At 33.4% G+C, this 20,390-nt stretch overlaps 2 protein-coding genes across 2 annotated transcripts; one reads left to right on the forward strand and one right to left on the reverse strand.

Moving 5' to 3' along the window:
- Positions 1 to 1,991: 1,991 nt before the first annotated feature.
- LOC132638068 (ENHANCER OF AG-4 protein 2-like) lies at positions 1,992 to 7,239 on the reverse strand. Its single transcript, XM_060355056.1, has 8 exons — positions 6,977 to 7,239; positions 6,428 to 6,449; positions 4,409 to 4,465; positions 4,075 to 4,156; positions 3,128 to 3,223; positions 2,916 to 3,040; positions 2,810 to 2,828; positions 1,992 to 2,566 (listed from the first exon to the last, which is right to left on the reverse strand). The coding sequence occupies exons 1-8, from the start codon at positions 7,077 to 7,079 to the stop codon at positions 2,288 to 2,290; spliced, it is 783 nt and encodes a 260-aa protein (XP_060211039.1). The 5' UTR covers positions 7,080 to 7,239; the 3' UTR covers positions 1,992 to 2,287.
- A 5,942-nt stretch (positions 7,240 to 13,181) lies between these two features.
- Positions 13,182 to 15,906, forward strand: LOC132634875 (zinc finger protein CONSTANS-LIKE 1-like). Its single transcript, XM_060350994.1, has 4 exons — positions 13,182 to 13,996; positions 14,486 to 14,662; positions 14,747 to 14,878; positions 15,442 to 15,906. Exons 1-4 carry the CDS (start codon positions 13,460 to 13,462, stop codon positions 15,550 to 15,552), a joined length of 957 nt encoding a protein of 318 aa, XP_060206977.1. The 5' UTR covers positions 13,182 to 13,459; the 3' UTR covers positions 15,553 to 15,906.
- The last annotated feature ends 4,484 nt before the right edge of the window (positions 15,907 to 20,390 follow it).

A 20,390-nucleotide genomic window follows, 5' to 3' on the forward strand; every position in this document is an offset into this window, starting at 1 on the left:
TAAAAAGTATAATTTGTATGCCATTTTTTTTATTTCATAATTAATATAATTTAGTGACACGTTAAACATGTCTTGTTGATAAGTCTTCATAATTATTAAAATATGTAATCACATAATTGGATAAGTTTAAGTAAAAATTTATTTATGAGGAAGGAAGTTTAGTTAGAGAATTAGAAAATATGAAAGGGACTACAAGTGATTCGCTATTCTGTAAAATAACATAATTTAAAATATGTTAATAATTACAACTTGATGAAGATTATAATCCGAAAAATATTGGCATTTTTATGAATTTGTGAGCATGTAATTTCTTACTTATTGAAAGTAATAAATTAAATCGGTGTTTATTAAGTCCTAATTTCACTTATAATTTCATGTAGCAAGAGTTTTTGACAAAACTCATTTTTTTTTATCTTCTAGGATCATCTAGTACAATAAAATTCTCAATGACTTCAAGTTTATAGTAGAATATTTATAACATCGGTTAGAGCCTTTACATAAATTAATCCAATAATAATTGAAGTACACAAATAATGTATTCCCTCTGATCCATTTTACTTGTCATGTTTCTATTTTGCACGCCTCTTAAAAAAATACTCACTCCATCCCGTTTTAATTGTCGTTTTTGCTCTTTTCACGTTCATTAATAAACATACTAAGTAGCAGATATTATTTACTAAGTTACCCCTGTTTATTAAATGTTTTTTTAGACTTGAGAAATATTAAAAAGAATTATAAGGGTATAGTTGAAAAAATTGCAAATTTTAATCTTGATTATCTAAATGAATAATTATTTCAGGATAAGTATTTTTAGCTAAAGTCATTGTTAATTTAGGACGGATGGAATATTGATTAAAATGATAATTTGACTAAATTACCTTATATATTTTTGCTCTCAATTAATATTTATCTTTCTTTCACCACATTAATCTATCTCCGTATTTTAGATCAATTATTCTTAATAACCATAACAATTAAAGTAGACTAAAAGGGAAAATAATTTTTAACATCATACCTGAAACTTAATTTAGAACAAATCTTTATAAACATACGTATAAGCTCATTAAAGAAGCAAAGCCCAAAATGTATAACCCAAATAATGCAAAAGCTAACTCAATAAGGGAGCCCAACTGGGTCTGATTTAAAAAAAAAAAAAAAAAGATGAGGACAAAATGGAAGAGCAAGAAAAGTCAACACCAAAAACACATGTAGGGATGTATCTGGTCCAAATCATCAAAGAATGAAATTACTATTTTGACCCTGTGATGATTACAAAAAATTTGTATCCTCACGTATGTATAGTAATAATAATCATAATAGAATAGGGGCAGTCCGCGGGAATGCCCTTGTTTTGGGGTGGTCTTTAATTTTCGTCCGTCAAATTAGTAGTTTTTAATTTTTGTCCTTCACCTAATACCATGAGGTTTGGGATTCGAATCCCGGCTCAGTAAAAAAAAATAAAAAATCGCAAGACAGAGTTTTATAGCAAACTTAGGCATATTCGGGCTAAAGTTAGGTCTTAAGGTAGAATTTTGCCTTCGAAATTTTGCCTTCAAGCAAAACTCTGCCTTGCGAATCCAAGTTTTACCTGACAATTTTTTTTAAAATTTTTGACTGAGCGGGGGTTCAAACTTGGAACCTAGAAGTTGTAGGCGAAGGGCAAAAATTAAAGACAAACAATTTGAGGGACAAAAAATAAAAAACCAGTGCATTTGAAGGGCACTCCACACAAAAAAAGGATAGAAAAGAAAAAGTTCCTTGTAATTAAACAACTTATAAGAAAACAAACAAAGCAATTAAAACATTTTTAGAATTGGACGGATTGAGTTATGACACATTGCTTAGCCTATCTTGACCCAACCCAGGTAAACTTTGAGAGAGTTGGGCATTGAGTCATTTATTGTTTCAGCTCATCTTAACCCGCCCAACTTCAGCCAATACAATCCATTTGCATTTATGAATCCATGATTCAAGTGTAGCTAGTAACAACATTCTAAAGGAAAATTTCAGTTCGATTAGCATATTACATATTGTCACAACGAATGTAATATCCAAATACCAAAAAATAACTCAGCTCTAGGATATACAAGAATGTTATGTTAATCACAAAAGCCTACTACATATATTTTCATGAGACAGAGAAATCTACATAGACAACCTCAGGACAAGCAAAAATATGGTTGCTACTCAATTTCTGGTCTATATAATTGCATGCTCCATCCGATCGTAGAGACAATTCATTTCGCGCTTCATTAATGTGAAACGACATAATAATTCTTCAAAATAATCACCTCCAGTATCCAGGTGGTTGTTGTGGTGGCGGATAAGCTCCAGGAGGAGGATAAGCTGAGGCCGAGGGTGGTGGGAAGCCAGGAGCTGGTGCTGGATAACCTTGATGAGGAGGAGGCTGTGGTTGACCGTAAGGTGAGGCCCCGTAGGCCGGAGGATATCCAACAGTGGGCCCGTAAGGCTGATCAAGCCGCGACATCTGCTGCATGGGTGGTATTGTCATTGGTGAGGGACCAAACATGCCATCTCTTTTGTCCAATTCAATCTTGTGTTGTGTCTGCAATCTCAACAAGAGTAGTATTAAATGATAAACTATAACAACTATGCCTTACTCTCAAGCAAGCTAACTGAATCTTCATTGACCATGTTACTTCATTTGAAACTATAACTTGAAAAAAGGCTATTATAGAGGTAAAATTTAACATAAAAAATCAGTTATGAAAAAAATTTGACTTTTATAGTGAAATGTTGTTATATAAGGTGGCAGTTATAGAGAGGTCTGTCTGTATCTCTTGCTTACCTGCATACAAGCACAAACCCTGCAATCAAATGTGCAGCAAATTTAGTACAACAATGTTGAATTGTTTGCCGAGATAAATTATGCTGATGAATGTACAGAAGCTTACGTGTAGTAGACCGTGTCTGACATGCATGTTAAAATATGAGCAGCATCCTCAATTTCATCGTCTCCAGTAACTAGGGCCAAAATTCTACACAGACAAGCAAGATACCCGAGGACTAACATGAAGCCCTAGTAGGAAGAAGTGTTTGATCAAATTGCGTATACAATGTATTACAAACTAATACTAAATGAGGGAGACATGGAGGGAGAACCTACAATAATGCAATTATCACATTTTGTTGTTCTTATGTTGAGTTCATCTTGCAGCAGGAAGCGAGTTGAGCCCACTGAATTTCCAAAGCAACAACAAACCTGATCGGTAAAATCAATATATCAGCATTAATTCGGCAGAATATTGCTTATGTATATTGTTATACAAATAAGCTACCAATGACTTCAGGGCAAATCAAGGATATAAAACCTTATGGATAGGAAATGTGGGAAATGCACCACAAAACAAACGTTAACTAGCTAAATCCTAAGGAAACTAAAGCCCTAAATGGAATGATGCCAAAGTTCGAGGCACTTATGTCTTAGGTCATAGCCGTGAGCCCTGCACCATGCAAACTAACTCTAGTATTTAACTGGAGAAAGAGAGAGGAGCGGGCCCATCATCCCCGACTTTCGAAGGCTGCAGTTGGCTCTAGACGGAGTTCTCGGTCATAAAATTAAAAAAGCATACAACAACTACACGGTGTTTGCTAGTTCCAACAGTGTGGATAGGATAAGCTTGACATTGAATTGACTACCTTTTCATTAAAATGTAACTGAGCAAAAAATTTATGGCCACTGATGAGTAAATGCTTGAAACAGGAGCAGGACATAATCAGATAGAGTAGTGGCATTATTTTTCATAATTCCATGATCAGCAGTGCAGATAAGACATTGTTAACCCAAAAACAATCTTTTCTGAATTAGGAAACGCGAAAGAATAAGTTCTGTAACCCTTCCATTTTTACCAAATTTGAAGGTATTAGAAGAGGATAAATACTCCAATATTTTGGACGAGTCAATCATGCATGATTTCTTCCCATTTCATAGAGAATCAAAACTTTCTTGCTTTTGATGTTTATCTTATTCTATGACATTCCCTTGGAGAATTAATCATGAATATGCAGCATTCAATTCCTGATTTAAATAAATGAACCAACAATTTTGCTGACCTCAGTTGCTAGGCAAAATTCAGGGCATTTACTTTCTCCACACCTACCACTGCAAGGCATATAACCAGCACAGCACTTATACCTGTCGCAGACAGAAATTTTTTCATAAGAAAGGCAGTAACATGATATTGAAGAAAGAAACACTACTAAAAAAAAAAAGGGATTAGCTATGGACCAATTCTGTTGCTAAACAGCAAAATCCGTTCTAATCCTATATTATCACAAAATTTTGTTTGAATTATGAGCAAATTAGAAATGGATTAGCGACGAAGTTCTTAGCTAATTCCTTTTTTTTTTTTTTTTTTTTTTTTTTTGTAGTGAGAAAGTGCCTTACCTTGTCATATCACCATATAGAGCTCGTTTCCTTAGCACATAGGATGAACATGGTCCACTGCAGTAGATGAGATCACAGAGGAAGTTACATAACTACTAAAATTACTTGCATAATACTTATCAAATATAGATCAGTAGAATAGTTGGGCAACACCAGGAAACTGATAACAAGAATCAACTCAGAGAATTTTGTCGACAAAAACATCAGCACCTAGATACAATAGGGCCTTTTTCATTTTTGGTCTGTCAGCCGAAATTAATTACAGGGACTAGCCAAAATATACAAAACCTATACACTGATTATGTATATTATATGTATATTTTGTGTATTAAATAAGCATATTATTTGTATATTTTGTGTATCAAATATGCACATAATATGTTTATTTATACTAGATATACAAAACCAAACACTTGCTGGCTGTTACTCTTTTGAGCGGTCCAAAATGTAATTATCCCAATACAGTAAGACATGAACGCTTGGGAAATTCTTTAGATTGGATCAGAAAACCTCATGAATCGACCTTTCTTTTATTAGGTCTTCACTATTAGAGGTATCTCACCGTTAGATGAAATATCTCAGTAAGACAACAGACGCACCTGCAAAAAGGGATAGAATCATAGAACCATAACTTCATCTCATAAAAATAGACTGCTGCTTTTTTGGTCCCTCTGTTATAAGTGAATGCTGCTATTCATCCTTGTCTTATCCCATGTAAGACCAGCACATAGAAACTTCAATTTATGCCAGCTCTTTTAGTGTAAATTTTAGCTCGACGCTTGAATGTGGATGAAAAATCTAAACGACTCATGATGTGTGCCATGTGTATGAAGAATAAGAAGGATAATCTGGTACTTGGGATGCTTAATATATTTTCACCAAAAGTCCACTCAGAGCCTATGTTTAAGGGTCAGGGCCGGGGTCTACATTTCTGTTTGTTGTTCACAGAATCACAGGTCTGCAAAAATGGGACTTATAGAGCTCTACATGTGTGAAGGATTTATATGCTGAGTCTAATATGATCTCTAATAAGAGATAAAGTGAATTACCACTTAAGGGACGAAACCGAAAGGAGATTTCTCTAAAATAAAATATAAGCAAAAGCATAATCCCAATGCAGGACATAATAAGCAGCCAAAGATTATAGTTCTTCAGTATCTGCTATGATACTAAGTGTCAACCAGAGATCATGTTCTCCAATATTGACACAAACTTCACTTTCGCATTCATATCACAAAGCTATACCTCTCAAACTAAAAACAAAAGTAGCTCAAAAGTCACAAGAAAAATCTGCAGTTTGCTGTAAACCAAGGTCTCTGCCTACCTTCAGATTACAGGTTAAGTATTTTAACACGCGCATATATACACGCACACAATTTCTGTATCCACTTGACTTTAGATCCTATATTGTCAATTCCAATCTTATATATGTCATTCAAAAAGGTACATAACATTAGAGAAGGACTATCTAGGACCTTTAGCATGGATATAACATATCTCCCGCAGAAAATTTCTGTTAACCAGTGTAAAATAGGATATATAAAAAAAAAAACCAAGTGTCTTTAATATGAAAATATATATTTTATCTTGGAAATCAATATCCGGTGTTTAGACAAGTTACATAATAAGCGATAAAAGGTGTTTGATATGGTATGAAGACGTCGTTTTTGCTGATACATTTGAGTACTAAAGGTTGTCAACAATATTAAAATGTTGGTTGAAGTAAGCTATAAGCCACATTAAGTAAGAGTCTCATATTGCTAAATCAAGTTAGAAAAGTCGTTTTTTCGCCCTGTTGATGGAAAATATTTTATTTGGAGGAAATTTTTCCAACAACTCAAGGTAACCAAACACTAAGGTTTCATCAAAGAATTCAATTTTCGTAGGTAACTTTTCATAACTCAATTATGAACCCCTTGGAATGAACATTTAGACATATCAATCAAATTCATGAAACAAACACAAATGAAGAGCAAATCAATAGCATTGGAGGAAAATAAGAGAGGTAATACAACTCACCACCAAAGCGCGAAACACCAATCTGCAAGCAAAACATGAAAAACAATTAGAAAGGGAAACACATTACACCTTACACCTTACATTCTCATAGTAAAAAAGATACTTCCTTTATTTCAAAAAAAAATAATGAGTTGCTCAAACTCTTCAAAAATAGTAACAGGTGCATGTCGGATCCTCTAAAAGTAGTGCACTTTTTTGAGGATCCAACATGGGTGCGACTACATTTTTACAGAGTTTGAACAACATTGTAATAAGGTCAAATCATCCAATTTTTTCAATACTAACATATTTTCTTCCAATATTAATGGGAGCTTTTTTTTGTTTTTGGCTCATCGTCTAAAATCAATTACGGGTGCTAGCCAAAATATACAAAACCTATATAGTAATTATGTATATTATATGTATATTTAATATACATTATATGTATATTTGTACTTAATATACAAAACATATACATTTACCGGCTATTATGTAATTATCCCTTATTAATGGTGTCATATAAACTGAAGATCAAGGTTATAGAGATTAAGAGAGTGAAAAAAAAATTACATTTTGGATCGGCTTTAATGGTGCTCATAAGATCAGTGCGCCATAAGTTTTGAAAAAATTTACGATTCTCCGCCTTAGCAATGAACGCTTGTTGTGACGCCATTTTTAAAACAAATCTTGAATTACTGATGAATAATGATGATGATTAAGAGAAACAATGAATTTATGAAACACTTTTAATTACTTTTCGACCTTCGTCAATGAAGACGAAGTGTCTTGTGCCAGAGCCAAAATAAATTTAATTCTTGATTTGGGTGTTTTATACGGTGAAAGACGAGAGTAACGTAATTTTTATGAATCGTAGAATTTCTGAATGACACATTTCCTACCCTGTATGTTTTCTTGTCCATTTTTTTCGGTTGGAGATTGAATCTTGTACACACATAAATTGTATGGACTAAAATTTGTTTGGCGCTAAAAAACTTCAACCCATGATCAAATTACAATAAAAAAAAAAGTGTAATCCCTTCGTTCCTGTGATATTTTTCGTTTTTCAAGAGTCAATTTGACTAAACCTTTGAAGCTAAATTGAATTAATTTAACTCAATATATCTGAAAACTACATCAAAAGTACTATAAGTTGCAACTTTTCTCATATCAATTTGGTGAATAATGTTGATCAAAGTTCATGCAGTTTGAATCTCGGGAAGTGAAACGTCTCCCATAAATTGGGACAGAGAATTTTTTTTTTTTTTTGATATTTTGAACATCATACAATCTAAACTTCATTACATTCTAAGCCCAACTTTGCTATTTGAATTGGCGAAATAACTACATTAGCTAGTTTAAAGAGAATCTATGATAATGGTGATAAAGTTGCTGGACTAAAAAAAAGAAGCTTTCGAGTATTCTATATTCCAAAGAAATTGCGCGGTTGTAATGGACTCCCGGGCAGTCTCTTTAACTTTTAGCTCCCCTTAACAACATGTTTAAAATATGACCTCAAGGAAGCTATGCTGCTTACTATAACCCAAGAAGTTAGTTGGACAAAATATTTGTTGTCCATGATGCATAAGGATTTTTTATGTGCATTTATGAGGATTGGAACCATATGTCTAGGAATGAAATTAGCGGTAATTAATCTATTTAATCATCCAGTTTGGTATTTTAAACTTCCTTCTTTTATTTTGTGTTTTTATCCGTAATTTGATTTAGTTATTTTAATTTCAGGAGATTTCGTGTGTAGTTAAAACAACATACAAACATTCTGTACAATCTTTATAATGATTGGTAATAGCTCCAATTTGCACACATAATGCTGGAAACAAGGGTAAAAGGGTATTTTAGTGCACCAGATATAACTTTCCTTTTTATAGGTGACAATTGTCTTTAAAATTTGATTGGTATTCCAACAATCTAAAAGTATCGAAGTCTTAGTTGATATTTTTTTTTTTCGTTGTTTAATTTTATGGGTGCCAACTCGAATAAAAAAATTAGTTCTCTGATATGAAGTTTCTTGAATTTTGTCTCAGGGTCTTGGGTGTGGTTTTTCTAATCGGTTTATGCTTCGAAAGGATACGATGTAAGAAGGTATGTATATGTCTGGAAAGGATATTACCATGTTGAACTGAGTTGTACATCCTTTTTACTGTGATTTAATTACTGTTGATTATCTTTAGAATTATGATGATCTAATTTATTTGCCTTTGTAAACAGACAAAGATTTTTGTTATTTATGTAAATTAGTTAAGAGTTTCATAATATTCGTTTTCCTCTTTTATCACTTTTTCTTTATTTAAATGGTAGTAGTACATTAACCGTCGCAGAATGATGGTACATCGAGGAAATTGAAACAGTCCCATTCGACTGAATTTTGATAGTTTATGTTAGATTTTGAAGTTCTCTAATATATAGACATGGTGTTGTTTTTGTTGTTATACTTGGAGCTAAATTCATTTTACCTTATGCCAAAGTTATTGAACATGCAATTTACTATTTTTCAGTTGCAATTGAGGTTTTAAATTTTATTTGGGAAAGAGTACTAAGGTAATAGCTGAAATTTTATTAATTGCATTTAAACTTGGTTGAATTCAAAGGTGCAAGTAAGATGAAGATTTTATAAACTTAACTCTTCCTTGCATGAGATGTGGGTCTCATAATCAAATATTTAAAATAATTTGAACTATGTAGAGATCATAAGTTTCCTTTAAGAAATATGGACATATTCTATTTTTATTTTTTGGAAATGATAATTTCATTTTAGAGATTGTATCGAGCAGGTGTAAATATGTGCAAGGCAAGAAGTTGGATTTTACTTTTTCAATAATTATCTAGAAAGTTGAGGAATTATGTAAAATGAAATACCCAAGCTATACAAATAGGATTATTAAATGTCGAGGGATTTTCATTTTATGTTGTATTATTATTGTTTGACAAGAGCTGAATATTATAATTGCGTTGATTCTATTTTGCAATAAATTATTAATACTCCTTGATACATATAATTTCTTTTTTATTTATTTGTCACTATTTCCACAAATTTCCGATTGAAAATGATGCCAATCATTTTGATGATGGTGATTCTAGGACTGTAACTTTTGACATGTGAGACACTAAAACCTTTGAATATTAATCTCGCGCGATTTTGTTCATAAGTTTTACTTACAATCTCCAAAGTCATTGCTTGCTTGCTTGAATCTGGTTAGGTAATGAAAAGCTGAAGAAAAATCTACAACTATGTAATCAATAAAGGATCAAAATTAAATTTTAATCTATTTGAATTTGGAAAGAAAAGAATCTTAATATTCAAATATTAAAAAACGGATTAGTTTGTAAAATTGATGAGGTTTATTATGACCGAGTGAAGCGCGGACAAGTTATCTAGTTTAATTATATTTGTATATCACATATTTTAGTTAAAATGTGTAGAATATTCTTTAGTGGATTATAAGAATAATTTTTATAAAGTGGAGGAAACGTAGACAAATTTTGCAAATACAACACAACTTGTGACCAACTACCACCACAGGTAGAATGAATGGTGTCAAGTCTTTCCCTTATGTATAATTTGTGAATAATTGAGCAACAAATTTAACTTTTGTCAGGCAGAATCAATAGGGGCAATTGAGCAAGTTAATTGTTTCCAACTTATTAAAATATCTTGAACTCCTATCTCACAGGCCATTGTTTCATTTTATGGGATCGGTTTGATAGTAGACATAAAATTTAAATATTGAACGAAAAATCAAAATTACATACTCTTAACAAACTTAAAATGAAACGTGAAATCTAAGATTAAATATTTGATGGAAACTAAGATTGCTCATGACAAATTTAAAAGACTAAATTGCTCCAAGATATATTTGAGGAACTATTTTAAGCCTATCCTCAAATATAAGAGATCATTTTTGTCATTTTCTCACTAAAAACAGTTACGATCAAACGCTTATCATCATATAAAAAGTTAGAGTCCGGAGCTAAAATGGCATATTTTTACAGCAATTAGACCAAAATAGGCTGTCTTTTTTTTTTTTTTATACCCAAATGGGTATTTCGTTGATCATTCAACGAAATACCCCAGTTACTGTTCATAGCAGCAACTCTTTTTTTTTTTTTTTTTTTTTTTTTTTTGCTATTTCGTGGATTGTTCCACGAAATAGCTTTTTTTTAAATTTTTTTTTGCATTTCGTGGAACAATCCACGAAATAGTTTTTTTTTTTTTTTTTTTTTAATTTCGTGAAAAAAATGATTTTTTTTTTACATATCATGACACAATCCACGAAATAGATGTTTTTTTATTTTATTTCGTGAATAAAAAAAAGAAATAGGAAATTATAATTTTTTTTTTGTTTTTGCATTTCGTGTATTAAAAAACGAAATAGGATAATTTTTTTTCTAATTTCGTTCGTATAAAAAGGAAATTGGAATATATATATATATATATATATATATATATATATATATATATATATATATATATATATATATATATATATTATTTCGTGTATTAATGAAGGAAATTGATTTGTTTTTTTATTTTTTTTGCATTTCGTAATCTAATGAACGAAATAGGTTTTTTTTTTTTGTATTTAGTGAATAAAAAAACGAAATAGGAAATTATATACCTATATATTTATTTTCATTTCGTTTATATAAAAATGAAATAGGAATATATATATATATATATATATATATATATATATATATTTCATTCATGTACCAATGAAATATTTCGTGGATTGTTCCACGAAATGCAAAATAAAAAATAAAAAAAAAACATATTTCGTGGATTGTTCCACGAAATGCAAAAAAAAAAAAAAAAAAAAACAGTTTTATTTATATTAACGAAACTGTTTTATTTTTTAATTTAAAACTGTTTTTTTTTTATTTTTTATTTTGCATTTCGTGGAACAATCCACGAAATATAAAAAAAAACAATTTTTTTATATATTTTTGAAATTGATCTTATATATATATATATATATATTCCAAATTGATTAAAAGCCATTTTTTAATTTTTTTAAAATATATTTTTCAAAAAACTTAGTGTTTAACTGTAAGGTTATTTTAGTCAACTTTATATATCGAGAAAATTAGTCAGCTTTATTTTCAAAAATTGAAACCGCAGAAGTGAAATTGACATTCACAGATACATTATCCCTGGATTTTTACGTTGAAATCTATTGCGTATCATCATCTTATAAGTAAATAAAATCAAAAATTTCATGCCAATTTGGGGAAAAATTGAAATTGAATGTGATAAAAGGCTTTTTTTAAAAAATTGGCTCGGCCAAACCGCCTTGTGGCAGTTTGTGTGCATAGATCTCGGAAAAATACCCAAAATCAAAAAAAATATCGCGTAAATCGGACGTCCGAGCGCAAAGTTATGACCATCTAAAGTTTGACGACTTTACAACTAGTTTTTCTCCCTATATTTTTTAGAATTATATTTATATTTAAAATAAAGTTATGTCTTGACTTTACAACTATTTTTTTTTTCGTTTATTAAAAAACGAAATAAGATTTTTTTTTATTTCGTGAATATATAAATGTTTTTATAAATGAAACACAAATATATATATATATATATATATATATATTCATCCTATTTCATTGGTACATGAATGAAATATATATATATATATATATATATATATATATATATATTCCTATTTTTTATTTTCCTATTTCGTTTTTTTATTCACTAAATACAAAAAACAAAAAAAACCTATTTCGTTCATTAGATTACGAAATGCAATAAAAATAAAAAAACAAATCAATTTCCTTCATTAATACACGCAATAATATATATATATATATATATATATATATATATATTCCAATTTCCTTTTTATACGAACGAAATTAGAAAAAAATTTATCCTATTTCGTTTTTTAATACACGAAATGCAAAAACAAAAAAAAAATTATAATTTCCTATTTCTTTTTTTATTCACGAAATAAAATATAAAAATATTTATTTCGTGCATTGTGTCATGATATGTAAAAAAAAAAATCATTTTTTTCACGAAATTAAAAAAAAAAAAAAAAAAAAAAAAACTATTTCGTGGATTGTTCCACGAAATGCAAAAAAATTTTTAAAAAAAAAGCTATTTCGTGGAACAATCCACGAAATAGCAAAAAAAAAAAAAAAAAAAAAAAAAAAAGAGTTGCTGCTATGAACAGTAACTGGGGTATTTCGTTGAATGATCAACGAAATACCTATTTGGGTATAAAAAAAAAAAGACAGCCTATTTTGATCTAATTGCTGTAAAAATATGTCATTTTGGCTCCGGACTCTAAAAAGTTATAACCGATAGTAAATGCGCAACTTTATTTCTTAATCAAGCCCATCAACAAGCTTTATATGTGCTAAACCATGACTCTAACCCAAATCATCCATGAACCGTCACTTGAACTCCGTCATAGGCAGGATATTGGCGTTACTCAACAAAAACATATAATTAAAAAATTCAAGAAATTATACTACTACTATGTGTTATTTGACTCGCTAAATATCACACGTGTTATGTAAAATAGGAAAAGAGAATTACTTAGTTAAATTATTACTAATAGTAACAATTTTGCTCTACCTAAATTCTACTGAGTACTTGATAGTCTCTTTCAAAAGAAATGGAAAACACGTGTTAAAACTATGTGGACAACTCTTGAATGACAAAAAAAAAATGAAGGACTTGATTGCAAAGTCTCCTCCTTTATATAGTGGAAGTGGACTAGCCTTTCTCTCCTTGTCTGTTTTTGTTTTTACTTAGTTACATAGAGCAGTCCAAATTTAAATTGTCCTCTTCCTCCACACTTTGAGCAAAAAAGCAATAGTAAACACATCTTTTTGCTGCTATATTTCAGTGAATCAGAAAAAAATCAGAGTAAAAATGAGTTTCTTGTCATCTTCCTCTGTCAATATGGACAAAGATTATTGATTAAAGAAGCACTTTTTTATATACATTTTTACCCTGTTTCAACAAGTTTTGTGCATCATATTTTTATCAAACAGTTGTGAAATTACTCCAAGATTTCAATTGCAATGTCTTCTGAACTTTTTGGATTTGATAACACTTTCTTTGCTGACCCTTTTTCTCCTTCTTTCATTGATCAACACCATGATAATAATATCTTCCAAGACCAAAACTTTACCATGCCAACCAACTGTTTAATTCAAGAAACACCAATTGATGACCAAATTGCTTCAGCTTTTCTCTCATCTTCACCTCCAAGTCATCAACTTGAAAATCTTTCACTATGTCAAGTTGGTTTAGATGGATTTGGTGATTACTCTGTTAAATCAGAGGACTTTCATGTCAATTTTGAGTCTGATTTTGGTTCTAGTAACACTTTAATGGTGCCTCAAAGTTGTGCAGAGAATCATGATGTGAAGTTGATGCAGAGGAGTTTTAGTAGCAATTCATTTGATAATAATAAACCAAGTTTCTCAATTTTTACACCTCAGCTTGATAGTTTAATTGAGTCTCCAAATTTCCAAACACCCGCACTTAGCTCCCCTGATGAAAACAGCTTTTCTACAGGTCAAATGAGAAGGGTTTGCAGCACTGGTGACTTGCAAGTTAGTCCTACATCTTAATTCCCATTTTTCTAGCATTTTTTTAAAGCGTTCGGAAAAAACAAAATGACAACTTTTGCTATTTGAAATAAGGGCGGAACTATATTTTCACTTGCGAGTTTAGCAGGATTCAATAGTAGTTTTAGTTATTTAAAAATTTCACTTACCGTGTGTAAAAAATAAATTCAGAACTCAATAAACTGTTTTTTCTAGAATCCAGAACTCATAAACTCAATATCATAGTTTTATTTTTGTTGAAAACTCTTTTAAGTATAATATTTTATATGCTCGCACCTTAACATGTTTAAAACTACATATTTCCTGGACAGCTTTCAATGTCTCAATCTATTTAAATCTTTTTTCTTAATTTTTTATAATCAATCAAACATCTTCATATAAATAAAATGAACGGTAAACTTTTTATTCAAATTAACAAAAAAAAAATAAAGGAATATTTGAAACTTTCTTGATTATTTTACCTTTTTATAACAGATGAAGACAAGTCAAACAAGAAACACTTTATCTTCAAGTCCATTATCAGGAGAAAGAACATTCATAGAAGAAGCAGCAAATATCAAAGTGGGGCGTTATAGTGCTGAAGAAAGAAAAGAGAGGATTCATAGGTACAGAGCAAAAAGAACCCAAAGAAATTTTAACAAGACCATTAAGGTAATTAATTAAGACAATTTTTCCTCCTACTTCTTTTAGGATTAATTACATGTACTAATGTTTATTACAATGATATAACAACAGTATGCATGTCGGAAAACACTAGCCGACAATCGTCCAAGGATACGTGGCAGATTTGCACGTAATGATGAAGCTGGTATAGAGATTCCAAAAACTACAATATTTAATAGATTTGAAGATGAAGATGATCTTTGGGTAATATTCTCTCTTACACTTTTTCTTAAACAAGAAAAAAAGAACCCCACTTTCAAATCTTTATTTTATCAATCAATCAACCAAAAAGCTTTATTCTTTCTAGAATTTTGTGCTATTTCATGCATTATATGTCAGTGGCTGATTCAACAATGAACTCTCGAGTTTAGCAGAACTCACTACTTCTTAATCGAATCCTATAAAAAGATGTACATATATCGTCACGTCATCTAAATTTTGAATCTGTCACCGTGCATTATTATTATTTCTTGTTTTCCACCCAATGTTTGATGTCTGTTTTGCGGTCCCGTCTAATGGGTTTTGCATCGTGTAAGGCCTATTAAAAAGAAAATCGTGGCGCTTCATACCAAAATATTTTCCAATCCCGGGACTCGAGCATGAGATCAACGATTGAGGGTGGAGGGATCCTATATCGATCCCCACCGTAACCCTTAATTAGTGATTTGCATAATTGAAGTTCTTGATTAACGAGTTAAAAAAAAAAAAAAAAAAAGGTCCTTAGTCTTGTATTGAACTTTCTTTTTTATATAATTTTGTGGTTGTAGATTGAGGGAGTTCATGAAGAGGAAGAAAATCAAGGCTCAAAAGGGAGAAGACAATTCTATCACAACTTTGGTTCAATGACACAGTATCATCAACAATATTCAAGCCACTGAGTTGGGTCGTGATGAGAGATTTGTTTTATAATTAAGTGGTTAAAGTTTGGATTAATTACCTTGACTAATGACCGTGCAAATTAAGGACTATATTAGCACATGGGAGCAAAGATACGGCAGATGGTAGCTTTGCTTTATGAATAAGTTAATTAGGTGCTCTTGCAAGTGCTACAATTTATATGTCTATGGAAGGAGTAGACTAGCTAGTAATGAGAAGAAACTGTTTTTCTCTCTTTTTTAAAATTTTATTTAGGGGCTTAATTACGGGGCCATGTACAACTTATTGTCCTCTATTTTATTAAAATTAAGATTACTATCAACTGAATCTGTAAATAAATATGGTTGTTTTATTTATGTCTAATAATGGTATTATTGAGTATGAGTTGATTATGACAAGTGCAATTCTACCATGTTATGCATGTTTGGAAATAATCGTTTTAGAAGAATCTGAAATTTGCAGAATATACGTACGGCTAAACCATGCAAAATGCATGGGATGGGATGCTTGTTGCCTAGTTAAACCATATATGCATATAATGAAGACCTACAGCCAAAGAAAAAAAGTTCTTTGTTTTAAGGCCAAAGGTGCAAATATACCCCTTAACTTTGAGATTTAGAGCAGATATACCCCTCGTTATAAAACTAGTGTATATATACCCCTGTCATTACAAAATGATGCAAATATACCCCTGCCGTTACAAAATGGTGCAAATATACTCTTTTACAGGATTTGTAAGATAATATTTGTCGTGATTATTCTCATTCCTTGAATAGATTAATATACAACATTTACAACATAATTGTAGGCTACAAATTAGGAACTAATTTGACTAATATAATTCTAACATACGCTATCCTAAAATAGAAGATTACAAAATATATTTGACTAAATATTTACATAATCTAACACCCCCCCGCAATCGAAGCGGTAGGTTTACGAACGGTTAGACTGTCCCGAAAATCATCAAATAGTACGCGCGGAAGACCTTTGGTGAAAATGTCGGCAATCTGATAACGGGACGGAACATGTAGGACACGAACCTCTCCACGTCTAACCTTTTCACGAACAAAGTGAATGTCCATTTCAATATTCTTGGTACGTTGATGTTGTACCGGATTTCAGACAAATAAATGGCACTCACATTGTCACAATAGACCAAAGTTGCTTTACGAATAGGACAATTGAGTTCAAGCAACATATTACGAATCTAACAAGATTCAGAGACAACATTAGCAACCCCTCTGTACTCAGCTTCAGCACTAGACTTAGATAGAGTAGGTTGGCGATTTGAAGACCAAGAAATCAAGTTATCCCCAAAATATACACAATAACCCGATGTGGAGCGTCGAGTGTCTGGACATCCTCCCCAATCAGCATCTGTATATGATAGTAGTAACTGTAGAGAGGTTTTGTATAAATGTATACCAAAGTCAATCGTACCACGAATGTAACGCAAAATGCGTTTTAATGCTTCCATATGCTCGACTTTGGGATCATGCATAAACAAGCAAACCTGTTGGACTGCGTACGAGATGTCTAGCCGAGTAAATGTCAAGTATTGCAAAGCACCTGCCAGCCGATGATACTTCGTAGGATCTTCATACGGGGCGCTCGAATTGGCGCTGAGTTTGCCTTTTGTATCAACTGGTGTGGGGCAAGGCTTACATTGTGACATGCCTGCCCTGTCAAGAATATCCTCTACATAAGAACTCTGAGACATGAATAGGCTATTTTTTTCCCGGGAGACGGCAATTCCCAAAAAATAGCTCAACGGACCCAAGTCTTTCATTGCAAATTCCGTAGCTAACTTGGACATAATTCCGAGTCTAAGAGAGTCTGAAGATGCAGTTAGAATAATATCATCAACATATAACAGAATGTAAGCAGTATCCTTTCCACGACAATAAGTGAAGAGAGAGTTGTCAGATGTACTATGCGAGAAACCAATGGTTGCCACAAAATCAGCAAAACGCTGATACCATGCTCGGGGTGCCTGTTTCAAGCCATAAAGAGACTTATGCAAGAGACAAACATGATCGGGACGAGCCGGATCTCGGAATCCCAGGGGCTGATACATATAGATGGTCTCATTCAAGTTGCCATGTAAGAAAACATTCTTTACATCAAGTTGGTGAATGGGCTAAGAGTGAGATAAAGCAATAGTAAGTACCACACGGATAGTTGCCGGTTTGACGACCGGACTGAAAGTCTCGTCACAACCAACACCTTCCCGTTGAGACCTGCCATCACCTACAAGATGGGCTTTATGCCTCTCAAAAGAACCATCGGATTTCTTTTTATGCCGAAAAATCCATAAAGACCGAATAATATTAGCATTTGAAGGACGAGAAACCAACTCCCAAGTCTTACTATCAATAAGAGCATTATATTCATCTTGCATAGCATTTTTCCAATTCGGGTCATTAAGCGCACCGACTGGATTCCGGGGAATAGGGGAGATGGAATTGGTGGTATTTCAAGTTCGGCTTAAATACCCCATGTTGACTACGTATAGTCATGCGAGGAGCGGGTGGGGGGCTAGCAGGGATGGGGCTGCTGCCGTGGTGGGGGGCTGGCAGCGAGGGAGACGGAGGGGCTGGCAGTGGTGAGACTGCTGGTTGGACCGCGGCAGGATTGGGAAGGAGCTGGCGGGCAGCTGGGGTGGTGGTAGGAATTTGCTGGACAGGCGACGAGGAAGGAGCAGTGGCCTGGTCATGCAACAAATGTATTCTCAATGGGGAATTATCATCACCCAAAAACTCATATGAGGTAGGAGATGAATTATTTATTTGTGAAAAAGGAAAGGAACTTTCATCAAACCACACATGCCGGGCTATGATTATTTTTCGGCTCGGTAAATCATAGCATTTGTACCCCCGATGATTGGAAGGATATCCTAGGAAAACACACGGAGTGGACCTACATTATAGCTTATGAATTTGTGTGGAAGGAAAAAGAGGAAAGCATAGACAGCCAAAAACTTGGAGATGAGAGTAAGATGGATTCTTTTGATAGAGAATCTGAGTGGGTGTCTTATATGATAAGATTTTAGAAGGGAGAATATTGTGGAGGTATGTTGCCATGGCCAAGGTGTGATGCCAATAGGAGGGGGGCATAGATGCATGGGCAAGAAGTGTACGAACAATATTATTTATGGATTTAATTTTCCGTTCCGCCTTACCATTTTGGGGTGAGGTGTGTGGACAAGAAAATCGGAAAAGCATCCCATTTTGTTCACAACATTTATGAAAAGGACCATTATCAAATTCACGCCCGTTGTCACATTGAAAGGTTTTGATTTCTTTTTCAAACTGAGTGCGAATGAAAATCCGGAAAGACAAGAAACAATCATAAACTTGGGACTTTGTTTTGATGGGAAAAGTCCAAAGAAAATTAGTATAATTGTCAAGAAATAAAACATAATATCTGTGACCACAAGAGCTAAGAACAGGTGAAGTCCATAAATCACTCTGAACAATGTCAAAGGGCATAGTAGTAGTTGAAAGAGAATCATAAAAAGGAATTTTAATTAACTTCCCCAAAGGGCAAGAATGACAAACATTGGTTCGAGCCTTATTACATTCAATCAAATTACTACGACGTAAAGAACTAAGAATTACATCCCCGGGGTGACCTAAACGGGGTGCCAAATATGAGGAGAGATGACTGTAAAAGCAGATGGTGCGGAAGACGAGATGGCTTGATAATTTTTGAAGAATGGATAAAGATCACCCGTACTCTCACATCTCATGAGTTTGCTCCCCGTCCGTAAATCCTTCACAGAAAAGCCAAAAGGATTAAATTCAACAGAAACCATATTATCGATAGTAAATTTACGAACGGAAATAAGGTTTTTGATGAGTTTAGGTGCATGTAAAACATTTTTTAGGTTTAGGGAGGGATTTACTTGAAGGGATGTATGACCATAACCACGAATCGGAATCATGTTACCATTACCAACAACAATGCCATTATTTTTGCTCAATTGACAGTAAGACGAGAGAGTACCTTGGGAGTTAGTCATGTGAGATGTGGCTCCAGTGTCCATGTACCAATTATTGTCATCGGGCGGATTCAAAGACATTGTGTGCATAGCCTGATCAATATCCGTGGGCGCATACCCACCATGTGATGACGAGGCTGCCGAGTAGAACGACTGTGGAGGACGAGGACCAAGAACTCCTTGCTGTGACGGTGCTGGGCGTGGCTGCTGCCAGCCGCGAGGCTGCTGCCACCCAGCGATGGGGTACGGGCACGGTAGGGTGGCCCACGGCTGTGGCCCCCAAGCAGCTCACGGTGGAAAAAACCACGACGGGGCAGTGGCCCCTTGGTGCTGCGACGTGGCGGGCTGGTTGGCCTGGGCGTTGTTCCGGCTGCCCCCGCCGCTGCTTTGCCCATTCCCGGTGCCACCGCGGTTGTTGTTGCGGTTGCCGCCGCTGCGACCGCGGTTGTTCTTCTTTCCACGATTGTGAAATTTCGTCGATTGTTGAAGGTATTTTCAGAATCTTTAGGCTGCCCATTACCAGAGAAATTATGAGGATTAATATTGTGGGAAATGAGAGCAGCATTCGACCCGGAGTCGTGAATGGCGTCCTCGCCATGGCTGTCTTCCTCAAGTTCGAGCATCGACCGGACAACGTCAAAAGATGGGAGAGGAGTACGGTGCTGCACCGTTGTTCGAAAAGTTTTATATTCTTTCGATAACCCTCGCAGAAGACGAAGCACAAGTCGTTCGTCGGAAACTTTGTGGCCGACGTTGGCGAGATTGTCTGCAAGAACTTTTAGCGTGGTGCAGTATGCTTTCACATTCGGAAAGTCCACCAATTTGGTGTTTGTG

The sequence above is a fragment of the Lycium barbarum genome, chromosome 4 (assembly GCF_019175385.1).
Source record: "Lycium barbarum isolate Lr01 chromosome 4, ASM1917538v2, whole genome shotgun sequence".
NCBI lineage: Eukaryota > Viridiplantae > Streptophyta > Magnoliopsida > Solanales > Solanaceae > Lycium > Lycium barbarum.